The following is an 18828-nucleotide window of genomic DNA, read 5'->3' on the forward strand; positions in this document are numbered from 1 at the left end:
GCAAGCAACAATGACATTTGCAGCATCTCCTTTATGATAGATTACAAAAGGATCATTCAGTGTTAAAGGGGTACTCCGATGGAAAAAAAAATTTCACATCAACTGGTTCCAGAAAGTTAAACAGATTTGCAAATGACTTCTCTTAAAAAATCTCAATCCTTCCAGTACTCACCAGCCGCTGCACACCACAGAGGAAGCCGAGCCGCCGTCCTCATCCTGACCACAGTGCTCTCCGCTGACACCTCCGTCCATCCCAGGAACCGTCCAGAGCAGGAAAGGTTTGCTATGGGGATTTGCTCCCTCTCTGGACAGTTCCCGACACAGACAGAGGCGTCAGCCGAGAGCACCGCGGTCACACAGAGAAGAACAACCCAACCTCCTCTGCAGTACACAGCAGCCGACAATCACCGGAAGGACCAACATTTCCCAATAGAAGTAATTTACAAACAGTTTTCCACTGGAGTACCCCTTCAAAGTTAAACCAATCCAAAAAGCAATCTTCTAACTTGTTTTTTGGAGGCCATATCAGTAGACTTGTTGAATCACTGGAAATCTCCCCAGTGGTCTCCAACCTGTGAACCCCCAACCGCCGCGAAATGTATCTTTTTTATAACAAATTTTGTATTCATTTTTAAAACAGGGATCAATTTATGTGCGCGGGCAGGGACCTAAAAAATGTAGTCAACAATAATAAAAATGTAGTGTGTGTGTTTTTCACTTTTTTTTTTTCTTTTAAATTTTTCAGGTAGTACTACTACTCCCAGCATGGAACACTCTGTTCCATGATGGGAGTAGTAGTACCTTTACTAATTGACAGGTCACCCGTTTCACTTCTGACACCTGTTGCTATCCTTCTGTATAATTTATAGATGCGGCTGGCCGCTCTTCTATGGACCCCTGCACTGCACATATATACACCTATTTCCTGCAGAGAGCTGTGATTGGCCAGATGGTTCCAGACAATCACCACTCTCTGTGGGAAATATGAATAGGTGTGTATATATATATATATATATGTCAGTGCAAGGGACCATAGAAGAGCGGCCGCCCACATCTATACATTATACAGGAGGATCACGGCGGGTTCCAGAAGTGACACTCGCTGCGATCTGTCTATTAATGCAGGTACTATAGCTCCCAGCATGGAGCAGAGTGTGCTCCATGTTGGGAGTAGTAGTACCTGCAGTTAAAGAAAGATTACAGTGGGTGTCACTCCTGAAACCCGCTGCGATCCTCCTTCATCCCTGAGATGCGGAGCGGCTTTCTCCTGCGCTCGCATCTCTGCTCCATACTCCTGCCGGCCAATCACTATTCATATTTTCTACTGAGAGGTGGGATTGCCTGATAACCATCCGGCCAATCCCCATTCTGCGTGGAAAATATGAATGAGTGAGGTGAATTTCTATTCACATCACTGGCTGGCCAGAGTATAGTATCGCGGCCACTCTCCCTGCTCTGAGCTAGGCAGAGAGCTCCCGCGATGTGCGAGTATACTGTGACTCGCACATCGCAGTGTGTCTGCACGTAGCGGCATATTGCCACTACGAGCAGGCACATGTAAAGACAGCATAGAGCGGCCTTCACCAGCCCGCTCGTGTGAACGTCCCCTAAGCCATGATTTGACAAAGTTTTTGGCTGTGCAATGTTGAAATGTGAAACATTTATTTTTAACATAGTCTCTGTCAGTGATTTTCAGTAAATCAGTAGGTTATGCATACTATTACTACCGGTGAACCGGGCCTGAAGTCTTTTTTTTTTTTTCTTTTAATGCTGCACTAAAAAAAAAGTAGCGCACCTGCGATCTATGGCCACTGCTGTTCTGATGGTGCCTTGTCCTCACTGATCATTCCTGATCTTTGGCCAGGCTGGGCACTAATAAAAATGAAAAACAAAATACTGGAAAACCTCTTTAATTTGCACCACAGTATCACCAAAATAAGATGCAAAATATTTATAATTCTTCCTCTAAGGTGCCATGCAAATTACACACAGCATGGGCATACTTAAAGGGGTTATAAGGAAAATAGAGCAGATTTCTTATAAAAAAAAAACAGCACCACACCTGTCATCTGGTGGTGTGTGGTATTGAAGTGAAAGAAGCCTAGCTGTATTACCCCACACAACCTGAGGACAGATGTGGTGCTGTTTTTGCAATAATTTAGCTCTGTTTTTCTATTCCTGGTAAATTCCTTTTATGGGAAGACATTGGGTAAAACAGAGGAAGGAATGGACATGAGGATAGTTATGAACAGCATACTGAATTGTAGTAACCAGTGCCAGGCTGTTGCTGCTAAAACAGATTTTTAGAGGTAGGCAGCCAAAATAATAAATGGAATCTGAGGAGGGCAGTTATGTAAAAAAGACAGCTTAGAGGTGACCTAATATCTATGTATACATATATCAAGGGACAATGAGGGAGATTTATCAAAACCCGTGCAGAGGAAGAGTGGTGCAGTTGCCCATAGCAACCAATCAGATTGCTTCTTTCATTTTCCACAGGCCTCTTTAGAGGCCTGTGGAAAATGAAAGAAGCAATCTGATTGGTTGCTATGGGCAACTGCACCACTCTTCCTCTGCACGGGTTTTGATAAATCTCCCCCAATAAGATTATATTTCAAATTGCCTAATTTACCTAGGAATGTTTCTACAGATGTTTCTACAGATGTTGCTGCAGATTACTTATTGGCTGTGCACTACATCTTTGTAGTGCGCCTTGGAAACTATTAAAGACTAGATTTCTTGCTTTTGTACATTCTTTCTGTGGCACCTTATGCTGTCGGTGTAGAATACTGCTTCTGTATGTACTGAGCAGGGAGGCATTCACTGGAAGCCTCATTGCTCAATTGTTGTACAGTAACATTTACTGAGTAAGCAACAATACATACAGCATCATCATTTACTGCGTCCCTTCTCCTTTTTGTACTTTATATAGTGCTCATTATTGTGAGCCACCAAAAGTACTGTGTGTGTGGTGATGAGTATGCTTCTCGGCACACGGACACCTCTCCGTGCAAACTGTATAATTCATACCTGCAAGGCACAAAGTGAGTGTGCTAGCATGCTGTGGTCCTTCTATGTCATGCCATCTCCATATATTTGCTTGTGGCTAAATCTGTGTAACAAGTGAGCATCCTCTACATCTGAAGGAAAGGGTTCTACACCAGCACAAAAGGGGATTCTTTACTGTAAGAGCTGCAAAGCTATGGAGCTCTCTGCCAGAGGAAGTTGTCATAGCGAACTCACTAATGGTTTTAAAGGGTTATGAATGACTTTCATGTGTAATAATCAGTTATACCTACCAGAATTTGGTGGCTCCTTGTTCCAGGGATTTATTCTGTACTATATTATACTGTATTATAAAGATTGAGGAACATTGGCTGCTCCTTGAGTTTTTTTTTTTCCTTCCCTTGGATCAATGCTGCAGGATAGTAATCTTTTTGTGTATTAAATGTGGAGTTTCAGTGCTATGGGTCAAAGCTGAGCTTTGGGAATTATAAAATAAAAATATTAAATAAATAACTTAATTATATAATTAATCAAAGTCAAGGAAATATCCTTTGTCTGATTTACTTCTTATTTTGAAGCATGTTCTTAAAATAAGTAAAATATGTTAATGTTCTGTCTTTTTTGTTTTGGTGTGCCCAGCATCCATTTGTAAACAAAGGGGTTAACAACAGAATTTTACGAGATCTTGTAGCAGAGGCAAAAGCTGAAGTACTAGATGAAATAGAAGAAAATGGAGAACCAGAGGAAGAGGAGTCACCAGACCCAATCTCTGTAAGTTGTTCTTCTTAGTAAGTCTTATATGCACTTCATAAATAGAACTTCTTCATCTTATGTATGTTGAATATTCTATGGTGACTAATATTTCATGTTTATTTTTTTATATGTATTTATTAGCCACCTACAAAGAATGAGAGCCAGTATTCATTTGATGTGGAAAAGGGCACAAAGCCCACAAGCAATGGTCCAAAATCTTATGACGACCAGTTACATGGCCAAAGCCCAGACAGCACTATAAGTAGCAAGCCTGACAGTATAAGATCATCTGGGAGTATCACACAGAACCTCAATGGTGAAGAACAAGTGAAACCAGATATAATCATTATTAACCCATTACTCCCCTCTGAAATAAGGAATAATTCAACAACTGAGAATCACAACCTGGACAGGGGGAAAGAACAGGAGAAATCTGTGTTGAATGGTCACAGGCCAAAGAACAATCGTCTGTCTGCAGAATTCATTTCCAATGGAAGCTTTGACTCTCATTCCCGTTTCTTTAGCAGTCAGTACAAAAGGGATTCTGATTCAGGCAGTAACTCTGCATCAGACAGTATGGACCTCAGTATGAACTTGTCAGCCGATCTCTCCATTAATAAAGAGACTGGTTCTCTATCCATTAGGGTAAGTTACATAACTTTCTTCTTAATGGTCGTGATGTGTGAGTTGTTATCTGTGATGACAACTATGTATTCAGGTTGTCCTTGTTTTACATACACACACACGCACATTTTTTTTTATATGCGTGTGTGTATGTAATATATATATATATATATATATATATATATATATATATATATATATATTACATACACACACGCATATAAAAAAAAATGTGCGTGTGTGTGTATATATATATATATATATATATATATATATATATATATATAATATTATATATATTTGTGTGTGTGTGTGTGTCAGTGAAACCTTCCTGCAAAGTTTTATTGTGTTGGACTTGAGCCGTCCTTGTGTTAGGTGACCTGCCATTCATATGACTGACTACCATGTTATACTACATTTACCCTGCATTTAAGTTTTTTTCAGATGGAGAGGGCGTATTCATCACTCCAGAATGGTAGTGTGCTTTATATCAGTCCAGCTAACGCTTGGCATTGCACATGGCAACCTCAGGTCTGTCTGCAGCTGCTTAGTCATTGGTGCACCCAATGGGGGGAGATTTATCAAAACCTGTCCAGAGGAAACGCTGCTGAGTTGCCCATAACAACCAATCAGATCGCTTCTTTTATTTTTCAGAGGCCTTTTCAAAAATGAAAGAATCAATCTGATTGGTTGCTATGGACAACTCAGCAACTTTTCCTCTGGGCAGGTTTTGATAAATCTCCCCCATAATGTTACTACTGTGGCTTCTGGCAGCAGTTGATGCATTTTCAGTAACCGAACATTCATTTGGCTGACATATCTCTCTCAAACCCGACTGGAGGGGAGTTATGGCTGCAACTAGACTGTTCTGATGCCCAGTAGGGTCAGGCGGAAAATATCCAAAATGCCCAACCCTTCTTTCCTCTGACATACACCTTAGTTTGCTGAGCATACCAAAGGCAGGTGGGGTATTTGTTTGGTCAAGTTTAGTAAAAGGTATATAGGAACCTTACATAGATTTTTACATGCTTATTGGTTTAGTACCGTGCTTGGCATATCCATTCTGTGAGTTTGTATGGCTTCAGTAAGTTTGTATTTTTTACTCCTAGATGTTACAAATCATGCTGACAGGTGTAGCTGTAGCAGGATGGCGGGTTGACAACCTACATTAGTAAAGTGGCATCCTAAGGCAATGTTGTAACAATATGTGGTTAAAAATGTATGCACACAGTAAGTAAAGGGCTAGCGCTGTACTAAACTCCATTGTTATCTCCAGCTGTGCGCTTTGTAAATGATTCATCCAGGCTACTGGCCTGTGCCTGCTCACCTCCATGTCATGGAACATGTCCACCAACCTGCTCCTTTCCATGCCCGAGATGTTACCATGGAGTGACCTCACTGTTGCCTTGACAAACACTGTGTGATCATTAACAGATGACATTCACCAAAAGAATCCAGGAATGTGTGTGCATGTTCCGTGCAGTGAATTTCATAACTAGAAGCATCTAGCTTCTCAGGCACAAAATATTTCTGCCGGTTCAACGCCAACCACAATTCCTCATACCTTCATTGTCTCAAGGAAGTTTATTGTGTTAGGAGAAACGCTGATGACAAGTGTGTGTGTGTGTGTGTGTGTGTGTGTGTGTGTGTGTGTGTGTGTGTGTGTGTGTGTGTATATATAGATGGATAGATATATAGATTAAATAAAGAGAGAGAGTAAAGACGTCATAAAGTGTTGTATTCACAGCTACACAGGAATTAGAGATGCACACAACCTAGGCTATAAAAATGCCCCCTGTTTAGTTGTTTGTATTTAGTATTGAAAGGGAATGTAGGAAATTCTTCCAAGCTGGTTTATTTGTTCTGGCACATAGTTACAAAAATATTGGGAACTGATCCTTTATATGCTGCATGGTCAATGTGTTGGCCTGCTGTTTACAAGGAAAGCAACATACAAAGCTGGTTATCTTGCATTAAGTAAGAGCAGCAACAAGTGTTTTGTTTAGATCCCACAATACGGATTAGTCATTCTGGGTATAAGGCTTTGTTTCGCCAAAATAGCACAGCTCAATGGTTTATTTTATTTACTAAAAATTGGATGGATGCCATTACATTCAATGAAGTTTGTCAAATACTTTTGGAATACACATTGAGCAGATCCATCATGGCTGTTTTTTTCATTGTTCTTCATTGTTACACAGATGTGAACCCAGCTTAAATATGATGTCTTCTACCTCCCTTGCTGTCAGTTTAGTAACAGTCAGATTGCTAGGGATATACTTATTAGAAAGCACTGGCATATCAGCAGAGTAGGGTACTCAAGTCCTATAGGCCCTCCCCAGAACCGTGTAGATGAAGGGCACAGCGTTTGGACTCTGATGCCATGCCAGGGGAAAAAACAAAACGTTACTTGTCCGTCCATCCCCTGCACATAGTTGAACACTTAACAGCCAATCAAAGCTCACCTATTAAGGGAATGTTACATGAAAAAATGACCTATTGTTTAAATCAACAGGGAAAAGTGAGCCAGTTGACAGATACAATTAGATCCACCACCTTTTACAACAGGGATCAGCACCCCCCTACCTGTAGAATGACCTCTCAAAAGTTTACAGACAATACCTAGTAGCGTCTTCAATTCATCTAAATGGGACAGGTCCTGTCTATTGTATCTATGCCCATGGGTGCTGCAGTAAAGCTTCTTACTAAGGAGCTCAAGCAGGAGGACAGTCCTCATTATCATGTACAAAAAAAGTGATTACATGGACAGCCAGAAAATAGAACAAGTTTAAGTATCTGTCTGTAATGGGGAACAAAAGTACACATTAAATTTGTTTTACCAGAGTAATTTGAGGGGAAAAAAAGTTGTCGAAAATAAATCTGCTGAAAATCTGCCATGGATAGCTTGCCCTCATTCTTCCGCTGCAGTTTTGCAATAAAATCTGCCCATGTGAACGAGCACTAAGGGTACATTTACACGTACGAGATCTGTGGTATATTTTCAGCAGCAGATTTCAGGTTGTTGAATCAGTACAAATAGTTGAACCCAGCTTCAAATCTGCAGATCAGTAGCATTAAATCTATATGTGTAAACACATCCTAAACATACATCACATATACAGAATCAGCCATATATTTTATGCTGCAGATTTCAATATAAACTACCGTAAATGATTGAACACAGCTGGAAATCTGTAGCTTCAAATATGCCTCAGATTATGTGTGTGAATGCACCCTAAATGTCTCATAGATGGGAGTTTTTCATAGTCTGAATTCATTCTAAGCATAGTAATGCTTTATTTATGTATGGATATTTATTTATTTTCTATTTTTTGAATTCCCCAAATTCACAAAACTGTAAGCGAAAATGATATATCCTTAATTTATATACATGAAATTGTGTCACAGGTAATCAGTCTATGGTGAATGTAGCTGAAGTGGCAGGATTTACCAGCAGACTGGCATTTATCATGTAAATTATCTTGGCTGTATTCCATGTTGTCACAGTTGTGTAGCCCATTTAATTTATTACAATGAAAAATCTGACTACTAGGTCTGTCAGTATCACATAAAAGTTGTCGGAGTAGCTCTAGCCAAAGAATTATATCCATCATGATTGTAAGTAATGCCTACCAATACATCCATAGGACTGTGCCTGACACAGTCTTCAAAAGACATGCTAATAAAATGTGTTGGCGTTGTCCAGAACACCCATAATGCAGCTTTTATTTTTCAATGAGATCGAAAAACATGATCTTGTTGTTTTTTGGATGTAACAGCACCCTCTACAGGTTGTCAAGCAGTTTCCCAAAGCATTTTGCTCTCAAAATTGTATATATTTTTGTGTGATAATTTGAGCCATAAAGCACTTTGTTCGCCAATCACAGTATTAGAATATTGAAATATTTTATATACATTTTCTAAATGCTAGAATTTATTTTTCTAGGAGTCCCGGCTTCACAACAAGACTTTGAAACGCACCAGACGATATGTAGTTGATGGTGTGGAAGTGAGTGTCACCACCTCTAAGATTATCGGAGATGATGATAAGAAGGATGAAGAAATGCGTTTTCTGAGGTACACAGGATTGTTATTAAGAAGGTTCTATATTAAATATTTTGTGCTACTTGAAAAGACAATGGACATGCAAGAGTGTAGTTTAGAAGTTGATAATCCTCAAGTCTATTTCAGGATAGATTTCCAGGTGATGAACAATTGACTTTCTATACTGTAGCCCATTAAAGGGGTACTGCAGTGAAAAGTGTCAGATCGCGGGAGTTCTGACCACTTGGACCCGGATCGGCACATGCTTCATTCATTCTCTCTATGGGCGTATCGAAGAGACCCAGATGCTGTATTTGGGAATCTCCAGCGCTCCCATGAAAAATGAATGTACATGTGAAACCTTTTCAGATTAAATGTTTTTAATTCCTCCCTGGCCTTTGATCTCTTAAAGAGTACCTGTCACCAAACTAAACTTTTTATATATCGTTCCTTATGTAATTAGAAGACACTTTGCTATTTACTTGCTGTTAAAATTCTCAAACTTTTTATGTTTTTAATGTGATTATAAAAAACAGCCACTAGCTGGCTTGGTTCTGTTCACAGCACAAGTTAAACAGTTAGTTTGGTCTCCTCCCCGCCTGGCAGGAGACGAAACTCAGGAAGTGCGTGCGGGGCATGGCGAGGCACAACTCTTGCCTACGTGGGAACACCCACTTTCTCCTGCCAGGAGCTTGCACAATGTGAGCAAGGGGAAAGATTTAAGGGCAGGAGGAGTGTTAGGAGTAGTTAGGGAATATAATGTGAGTTAGTTTAGAAAATATGGTTTGATGACAGGTACTCTTTAATATAAGCTCGCCTTTCTAAAGGAAGCTCGGGTAGAACACGTTTACAAAAGGGTACATTTAGTGACTGGATGGGACTAGCAACATGTACCCAGGACCTCAAACTATACAAGCTCTTGATAACTAAAAGACAACTGTAATGTAATAAATGTAATTCCTTTTATCACAGTCCTTGCTTTTGTTTGTTTTTCCATGAATCTCAGACGTCAGGAGCTTCGTGAGTTGAGATTGCTGCAGAAAGAAGAGCACAGGAACCAGGCCCAACTGAATACAAAACATGTGCTGCAGCAGGAGCAGATGACACGTCGCTTTGAACAGGAAATGAATGTAAGAAACTTTATCTTGTCAGTTAACACTTCCTAAAGTAGATAGGAATCCTCTGTGTTCCCATATATTAGTCAGGTATGCTCTATTTTCCTGCCCTCATATAGTAGCTGGGTCTGCACAGTGCTAGATGTGGCCTCTATGTCTGCGCTTGTTTGCCCCTGCCAAGAGCTGGCTGCAGCCTCTGCATCTTCTGCTTATGAAGTGCAGCAGACATGGAGGACGGAGCCAGCACTTGCTGGAGAAAGCACAAGCAGTGTCATATCAGGTTTTGTCACCTGCGTGGTCACACATGGTGGTGACACATAAATAAATGACAGCTGAATCTGTCAGGGCTTTCCAAACTGGGTGGCACAACACACTTGTGTGTCGCAGCAATCCTCTGGTGTGTTGCAGGATTGTCCGGTCTCTCAGCAGCAGTCACTGCTGCTCACTGATTTAAAGTGGCTCCGGAACCGATTGCCTGTTCAAGATTAGCAGCCCGTAACTAGGCCACCTTAAATCAGTAAGCAGCGGTGGCTGCCTGGACTGACGAGTGATGCCCCAGATGTTGCGCCGAGGAGTGGAGCGCAAGGGTGTCCCTTGTTGGTTCCACGCAGAGGACGTTGCTGGACCTGCCGAGCCCCTGAACCTGCCGGAGCACACCAGGGGTCACAGGCCAGGTGAGAAAAAAGAAGGGGGGTAGAATTATGGCACTGGGGATCAAGGGGGGATGAAATGGCACAGAGGGTGATGAAGGGGGTAATAAAATGGCATATGGGGTAGCAGTCACATTTCTAATGCTTATACTGGTATTATGTCATGCGTCTTAGGATGCGCAACGTGATACGTGCAATTGGTGGTACAGTGAGGGGTGTGTCACCAAACTATGCATATCTAAAAAGGTTGTCACCAACCTGAATAGGTTTGAAAGCTCTGAGCTAAGTCTTTGGTCAGCTTTAGTGTTACCTGCTAGTGATATGGTGTTGACCCTAATACAAAGTTTTAGTACTGCTATGACATCCCTGGTGTCATTAGTACACGATTATTTAAAGCTTATTATTTATTTATCTGAAGCTCCGTTAATCAATTTTTGCCACAACCAGAGATCCTCAGTTCCCTGGTCCTTGGCTAACACCTCTGCAGACTATGGCACCCAAGCATTCTTTAATTGCTTTTCTTTATTTAGGAACATTAATTGCATAATCTATTTTGAGCACTAATTTCCTTATCCACTAAATGGGTTATCCGATAAATGCGTTCATGTATTCCTACCCCTTATCTCCTGCATTGTCTTTCTTGATATTTAAAGGAAAATGTACTTTCTTCATTACCATGCTGATTGTCAGTACTTTTTTACGTCATAGAGTATGTTAAGTTGATCCACATAATTGTCAGTAAAAAAAATAGTCCCTTTGCATGCATACTAACTGGGTTGAATTTGAAATATTTTTTTGTTAAGGGAAAGAAAAAGTTCTATGACACAGAACTGGAGTTACTGGAGCGACAGCAAAAACAACAGATTGAGCGGATGGAGCAGGAGCATGCCACTCGCAGGAGAGATGAGGCCAGACGCATTCGTATTGAGCAAGATCGAGAGCATGCAAGGTTCCTTGAGCAACTAAAGCTACGGAAAAGAGAGGTAACTTGCTGTTTTGTATACAGTTGTTCTTGATTTTATTGCTCTTTAGGATCAGGTCTTCCAAGGATGTGCTGTAACCCTAGAGATTTGTTTATCTTCCCTGGTTCTTGAGACAGTAAAAATGACACCCTGCATGGTCCTGACTGTTAGCTGTGAACACAGTATTCTATGTTCTCCATTCTAGTTTGACAGTCACATCCAACAGACTCAAAATTGACTCTAATTTAAGTTGTTCTGCTCCAATTTGTTACATAAAGTATGTCAAAGTGTTGACACAAGCCTTATTAATAGTGGAGCTTTATTATCAGATGAATAGGTACGTCTGCGGGTTGCCTTTGTTGCCTATGTGTTTCAGAACAGGCATCTTTGTTTTGGAACGAAAGTCTTGTGGAAAGACAAGTATCTTTTTTTATCAGTGGGAAAGTGCTTGTGCTGCTAAAGGTTTGGATGTTCTGTCAGATCTTCACTTACCTCTGTCTGTCCACAGATGAAGGCATCCTTGGAAAAGCTTCCCAGGAATCAACGCAAAGAAAGTATGAAACTGAAAATGGATGATTTTTCTCAGAGGAAGCAATTTGAGGTAACATCCACTACTGTGGGAAATAGTTTAATGATATTGTATTACTAATATGCCAGTCTTAGATTATGGAAGAGCAGCATCACGATGTGTTTAATATGATTTGCTAAATGCTAACCTCTAAGTGTTAATTTACCTAAACTGGGATTTTGGAAGGGAGACTGTGGTGTTAGGAATCAGACTACCAGGGGAGGGGAGTATCGGTTCTCTATTTCCATAGTGTCGTGTTATGAAAACATATCATTGAAAGGATACATTCAGCAAGTCCCTACGCAAGGTGCATGGTTTACCTTGCAGGTAACACTGTGCCTCTGTTTTTAGAGAACACAGGAACTATCTGATCCAGGTTTCTCAAACTGGATCTGAAGGTTTGCCAAGTCCTCCTTGGATTAGCTTCTTTGCTGCTTTTGTGTTCCTAGTAATCTGTGGAATGTACCAGAGATCTGCTGCATGGCCTCATGTTCGCGTCTCCACCTTTTTATGCTATTTTATTAGCGGTTATATTTTACACCTAGTACTAAACAAGTGTGTGTGTGTGTGTGTGTGTGTGTGTGTGTGTGTGTGTGTGTGTGTGTGTGTGTGCGCGCGCGTGTGTTCCTACTGATGTACTTGACTGAGTTTATAAGATACTTGTATAGAAATTCTATATCACTTTGTTCTTTTGTTTGTCACTACAGGAGCAGCAATTCTTAAATAAGCAGAAAGAAGATATGGCTATGGCTATGACTGCTATCATACTGGAGAATAAGAAAGAGATATATAGCAAGGAAAGAGAATTCCTTAATAAAAAACAACAGCTTCTCAGAGGTGATTGTACAACTGAATCTACATTGCATATATTGGCCATAGAGATAAGGATTCTGTCAGCAGATCACAAGGATCTAGGTAGCAAAGACTAAAGCTCTACTAGGAATCTACAAGGAAACCCCAAATTTCTGATTTCTACCATAGGAAGAAACTGTTCCATCAGTTTGATTTTACTTTTTTAACCCCTTAAGGACCAGGCCATTTTACACCTTAGGACCAGAGCGTTTTTTGCACATCTGACCACTGTCACTTTAAACATTAATAACTCTGGAATGCTTTTAGTTATCAATCTGATTCAGAGATTGTTTTTTCGTGACATATTCTACTTTAACATAGTGGTAACATTTTGTGGTAACTTGCATCCTTTCTTGGTGAAAAATCCCAAAATTTTATGAAAAATTTGAAAATTTGGCATTTTTCTAACTTTGAAGCTTTCTGCTTGTAAGGAAAATGGATATTCATAATATTTTTTTTTTTTTATTCACATTTCCAATATGTCTACTTTATGTTTGCATCATAAAATTGACGTGTTTTTACTTTTGGAAGACACCAGAGGGCTTCAAAGTTCAGCAGCACTTTTCCAATTTTTCACAAAATTTTGAACCTCGCTTTTTTTCAGAGACCAGTTCAGGTTTGAAGTGGATTTGAAGGGTCTTCCCATTAGAAATACCCCACAAATGACCCCATTATAAAAACTACACCCCTCAAAGTATTCAAAATGACAATCAGTAAGTGTTTTAACCCTTTAGGTGTTTCACAGGAATAGCAGCAAAGTGAAGGAGAAAATTCAAAATCTTTATTTTTTACACTCGCATGTTCTTGTAAACCCAATTTTTGAATTTTTACAAGGGTAAAAGGAGAAAATGTATACTTATATTTGTAGCCCAATTTCTCTCGAGTAAGCACATACCTCATATGTCTATGTAAAGTGTTCGGCGGGCGCAGTAGAGGGCTCAGAAGCGAAGGAGCGACAAGGGGATTTTGGAGAGTACGTTTTTCAGAAATGGTTTTTGGGGGGCATGTTGCATTTAGGAAGCCCCTATGGTGCCAGAACAGCAAAAATAACCCACATGGCATACCATTTTGGAAACTAGACCCCTTGGGGAACGTAACAAGGAATAAAGTGAGCCTTAATACCCCACAGGTGTTTCACGACTTTTGCATATGTAAAAAAAAAAATTTATTTTTTCACTAAAATGTGTGTTTCCCCCCCCAAATTTACCATTTTTGCAAGGGTTAATAGCAGAAAATACCCCCCAAAATTTGTAACCCCATCTCTTCTGAGTATGGAGGCACCCCATAAGTTAGCATGAAGTGCATTACGGGCGAACTGCAATGCTCCGAAGAGAAGGAGTGATATTTGACTTATTGAGAGCAAATTTTGCTCGGGGGGCATGTCGCATTTAGGAAGCCCCTATGGTGCCAGAACAGCAAAAAAAAACACATGGCATACCATTTTGGAAACGAGACCCCTTGAGGAATGTAACAAGGAATAAAGTGAGCCTTAATACCCCACACGGGTTTCACGACTTTTGCATATGTAAAAAAATATTATTTTTTTTTCACTAAAATGTGTGTTTCCCCCCAAATTTCAAATTTTTGCAAGGGTTAATAGCAGAAAATACCCCCCAAAATTTGTAACCCCATCTATTCTGAGTATGGAGGTACCCCATAAGTGGACCTGAAGTGCACTACGGGCGAACTACAATGCTCAGAAGAGGAGGAGCACCATTGAGCTTTTGGAAAGAGAATTCGTTTGGAATGGTAGTCAGGGGCCATGTGCATTTACAAAGCCCCCCGTGGTGCCAGAACAGTGGACCCCCCCCCCCCCCACATGTGACCCCATTTTGGAAACTACACCCCTCACAGAATTTAACCCCTTAAGGACAATGGACGTACTCCTACGCCCCCATTTCCGAGTCCTTAAGGACCGAGGACGTAGGAGTACGTCCTGTCCATTCCCGGCCCCCTGCCGCTAGCCGGAGGGGAGCCGATGCCCGATGCCTGCTGAAATCGTTCAGCAGGCATCGCGGCATATCGCCCAGGGGGGTCATTATGCCCCCCCATGTCGGCGATGGCCGCAGATCGCTGGACAATTCAGTCCAGTGATCTGCGGCGATTCCGGGTCAATCGGGTCTCCAGTGACCCGGTGACCCAGAATTACTGGCTGATCGGGGCCGTCAGAGACGGCCCCGAACAGCCAGAGCCTGCCGACCAATCAGGGCGCCTGCTGCGGGTGTCACTCCCGCACCCACTCCGCCCCTCTTCCGGAGGACGTGAGCGGGTGCGGGACGTGCACCCCTGGTGCTGGGGACCCTGATCCCCGGCGTTAATGTTGGGATCGGGGCCCCAGGAGCGACGGCGGCGGCGGGACTGACCTGCAGCGTCGATCAAGCAGCAGGAGGTGAGTGACAGCCTCCTGCTGTTGCTTAGCAACAGCTCCCAGCATGCAAAAAGGGCATGCTGGGAGCTGTAGTTATGCAACAGGAGGAGGCAGACCACCACAACTCCCAGCATTCCCTTATGGGCATGCTGGGACTTATGGTTTTGCAACAGCTGGAGGCACATTCTTTCTATGGAAAAGTGTACCTTCAGCTGTTGTGTAACTACAACTCCCAGCTTGCACAAACAGCTAAAGTGCATGCTGGGAGTTGTAGTGGTGCATCTGCTGGTTGCATAACTACAACTCTCAGCATGCCCGTTGGCTGTCGGTGACTGCTGAGAGTTGTAGTTTTGCAACAGCTGAAGGCACACTGAGTTAAGTAGCAAACCAGTGTGTCTCCAGCTGTTGCATTACTACAATCCCCAGCCAAAGTAGTATGCCTCCCGCTGTTGCATAACTAAAACACCCAGCATGCCCTTCCGCTGTCCGTACATGCTGGGGGTTGTAGCTTTTGCAACAGCTGAAGGCACACTGGTTGCAAAACACTGAGTTTGTTGCCAAACTCGGTGTTTCACAACCAGTGTGCCTCCAGCTGTTACAAAACTACAACTCCCAGCATGCACTGATAGACCGTACATTCTGGGAGTTGTAGTTTTCCAACAGCTGTATGTTCCCCCCCCAATGTGAACGTACAGGGTACACTCACATGGGCGGAGGATTACAGTAAGTATCCGGCTGCAAGTTTGAGCTGCGGCAAATTTTCTGCCGCTGCTCAAACTGCCAGCGAGAAACTACTGTGAACCCCCGCCCATGCGAATGTACCCTAAAAACACTACACTACACTACCACAAAATAAAATAAAAAGTAAAAAACACTACATATACACATACCCCTACACAGCCCCCCTCCCCAATAAAAATGAAAAACGTCTGGTACGCCACTGTTTCCAAAACGGAGCCTCCAGCTGTTGCAAAACAACTACTCCCAGTATTACCAGACAGCCACTGACTGTCCAGGCATGCTGGGACTTTTACAACAGCTGGAGGCACCCTGTTTGGGAATCACTGGCGTAGAATACCCCTATGTCCACCCCTATGCAAATCCCTAATTTAGGCCTCAAATGCGCATGGCGCTCTCACTTTGGAGCCCTGTCGTATTTCAAGGCAACAGTTTAGGGCCACATATGGGGTATCGCCGTACTCGGGAGAAATTGTGTTACAAATTATGGGGGTATTTTCTGCTATTACCCTTTTAAAAAATGTAAAATTTTTGGGGAGCCAAGCATTTTAGGTAAAAATTTTTTTTTTTTTTTTTACATATGCAAAAGTTGTGAATCACCTGTGGGGTATTAAGGTTCACATTACCCCTTGTTACGTTCCCCGAGGGGTCTAGTTTCCAAAATAGTATGCCATGTGTTTTTTTTTTTTTTTTTTTTGCTGTCCTAGCACCATAGGGGCTTCCTAAATGCGGCATGCCCCCAAAGCAAAATTTGCTTTCAAAAAGCTAAATGTGACTCCTTCTCTTCTGAGACCTGTAGTGCGCCAGCAGAGCACTTTTCACCCCCATATGGGGTGTTTTCTGAATCGGGAGAAATTGGGCTTCAAATTTTGGGGGATATTTTCTGCTATTTTCCTTTTTAAAAATGTAACATTTTTGGGAAACCAAACATTTTAGGTAAAACTTTTTTTTTTTTTTTTTACATATGCAAAAGTCGTGAATCACCTGTGGGGTATTAAGGTTCACTTTACCCCTTGTTACCTTCCCCGAGGGGTCTAGTTTCAGAAATGGTATGCCATGTGTTTTTTTTTTTTGCTGTCCTGGCACCATAGGGGCTTCCTAAAGGTGACATGCCCCCCAAAAACCATTTGTCGCTCCTTCCCTTCTGAGCCCTCTACTGCGCCCGCCGAACAATTAACATAGACATATTGAGGTATGTGCTTACTCGAGAGAAATTGGGTTTCAAATACAAGCAAAAATTTTCTCCTTTCTACCAATTGCAAAAATTCAAAAATTGGGTCTACAAGAACATGAGTGTAAAAAATGAAGATTGTGAATTTTCTCCTTCACTTTGCTGCTATTCCTGTGAGACACCTAAAGGGTTAATACACTTATTGAATGTCATTTTGAATACTATGGGGGTGTAGTTTTTATAATGGGGTCATTTATGGGGTATTTCTAATATGAAGACCCTTCAAATCCACTTCAAACCTGAACTGGTCCATGAAAAATAGCGAGTTTGAAAATTTTGTGAAAAATTTCCAAATTGCTGCTGAACTTTGAAGCCCTCTGGTGTCTTCCAAAAGTAAAAACTCATAAATTTTATGATGCAAACATAAAGTAGACATATTGTATATGTGAACCCAAAAATGTTTTATTTTGAATATCCATTTTCCTTACAAGCAGAGAGCTTCAAAGTTAGAAAAATGCTAAATTTTCTTTTTTTTCATCAAATTTGGGGATTTTTCACCAAGAAAGGATGCAAGTTACCATAAAATTTTACCACTAAGTTAAAGTAGAATATGTCACGAAAAAACAATCTCAGAATCAGAATGATAACTAGAAGCATTCCTGAGTTATTAATGTTTAAAGTGACAGTGGTCAGAATTGCAAAAAACGCTCTGGTCCTTAAGGTGTAAAATGGCCTGGTCCTGAAGGGGTTAATAAGTGGTGCAGTGAGCATTTACACCCCACTGGCGTTTGACAGATCTTTGGAACAGTGGGCTGTGCAAATGGAAAATTAAATTTTTCATTTTCACGGATCACTGTTCCAAAAATCTGTCAGACACCTGTGGGGCGTAAATGCTCACTGTACCCCTTATTACATTACATGAGGGGTGTAGTTTCCAAAATGGGGTCACATATGGGGGGGTCCATTGTTCTGGTACCATGGGGGCTTTGTAAACACAAGTGGCCTTCAATTCCGGACAAATTTTCTCTTCAAAATCCTAATGGCGCTCCTTCTCTTCTGAGCATTGTAGTGCACCCATAGAGCACTTTACATCCACATATGGGGTATGCTCTTACTCAGAAGAAATTGGGTTACAAATTTTGGGGGGCTTTTTTTTATTTTCCCTTGTGAAAATGAAAAATTTAGGGTGACACCAGCATTTTAGTGAAAAAAAAATTTTTTTTTTCATTTTCCCATCCAACTTTAATGAAAATTTGTCAAACACCTGTGGGGTGTTCAGGCTCACTATACCCCTTGTTACGTTCCGTGAGGGGTGTCGTTTCCAAAATGGGGTCACATGTGGGTATTTATTGTTTTGTATTTATGTCAGAACCGCTGTAAAATCAGCCACCCCTGTGCAAATCACCAATTTAGGCCTCAAATGTACATGGTGCGCTCTCACTCCTGAGCCTTGTTGTGCGTCCGCAGAGCATTTTACGTCCACATCTGGGGTATCTCCGTACTCAGGAGAAATTGCGTTACAAATTTTGGGGGTCTTTTTTTCCTTTTACTTCCCGTGAAAATAAAAAGTAAAGGACAACACCAGCATGTTAGTGTAAAAAAAATTTTTTTTTTACACTAACAGGCTGGTGTAGACCCCAAATTTTCTTTTTCATAAGGGGTAAAAGGAAAAAAAGCCCCCAAAATTAGTAGTGCAATTTCTCCCGAGTACGGAGATACGGAGATGTGGCACTAAACTGTTTCCTTGAAATACGACAGGGCTCTGAAGTGAGAGAGCGCCATGCGCATTTGAGGACTAAATTAGGGATTGCACAGAGGTGGACATAGGGGTATTCTACGCCAGTGATTCCCAAACAGGGTGCCTCCAGCTGTTGCTAAACTCCCAGCATGCCTGGACAGTTAGTGGCTGTCCGGAAATGCTGGGAGTTGTTGTTTTGCAACAGCTGGAGGCTCTGTTTTGGAAACACTGCCGTACAA

The 18828-nt window shown here is 41.5% G+C and overlaps 1 protein-coding gene across 2 annotated transcripts in view; it reads left to right on the forward strand.

The window, feature by feature from the left end:
- Positions 1-18828, forward strand: part of STK10 (serine/threonine kinase 10) — a 124114-nt gene that overhangs the window by 81419 nt on the left and 23867 nt on the right. For both annotated transcript variants that reach the window (XM_056574824.1, XM_056574823.1), the window contains exons 8-14: positions 3646-3777; positions 3901-4404; positions 8330-8460; positions 9434-9557; positions 10996-11175; positions 11663-11755; positions 12430-12559. In XM_056574824.1, the coding sequence (XP_056430799.1) occupies positions 3646-3777; positions 3901-4404; positions 8330-8460; positions 9434-9557; positions 10996-11175; positions 11663-11755; positions 12430-12559 (1294 nt within the window). The remainder of the gene's footprint in view (positions 1-3645; positions 3778-3900; positions 4405-8329; positions 8461-9433; positions 9558-10995; positions 11176-11662; positions 11756-12429; positions 12560-18828) is intronic.

This window comes from Hyla sarda, chromosome 4 (assembly GCF_029499605.1).
Source record: "Hyla sarda isolate aHylSar1 chromosome 4, aHylSar1.hap1, whole genome shotgun sequence".
Lineage (NCBI taxonomy): Eukaryota > Metazoa > Chordata > Amphibia > Anura > Hylidae > Hyla > Hyla sarda.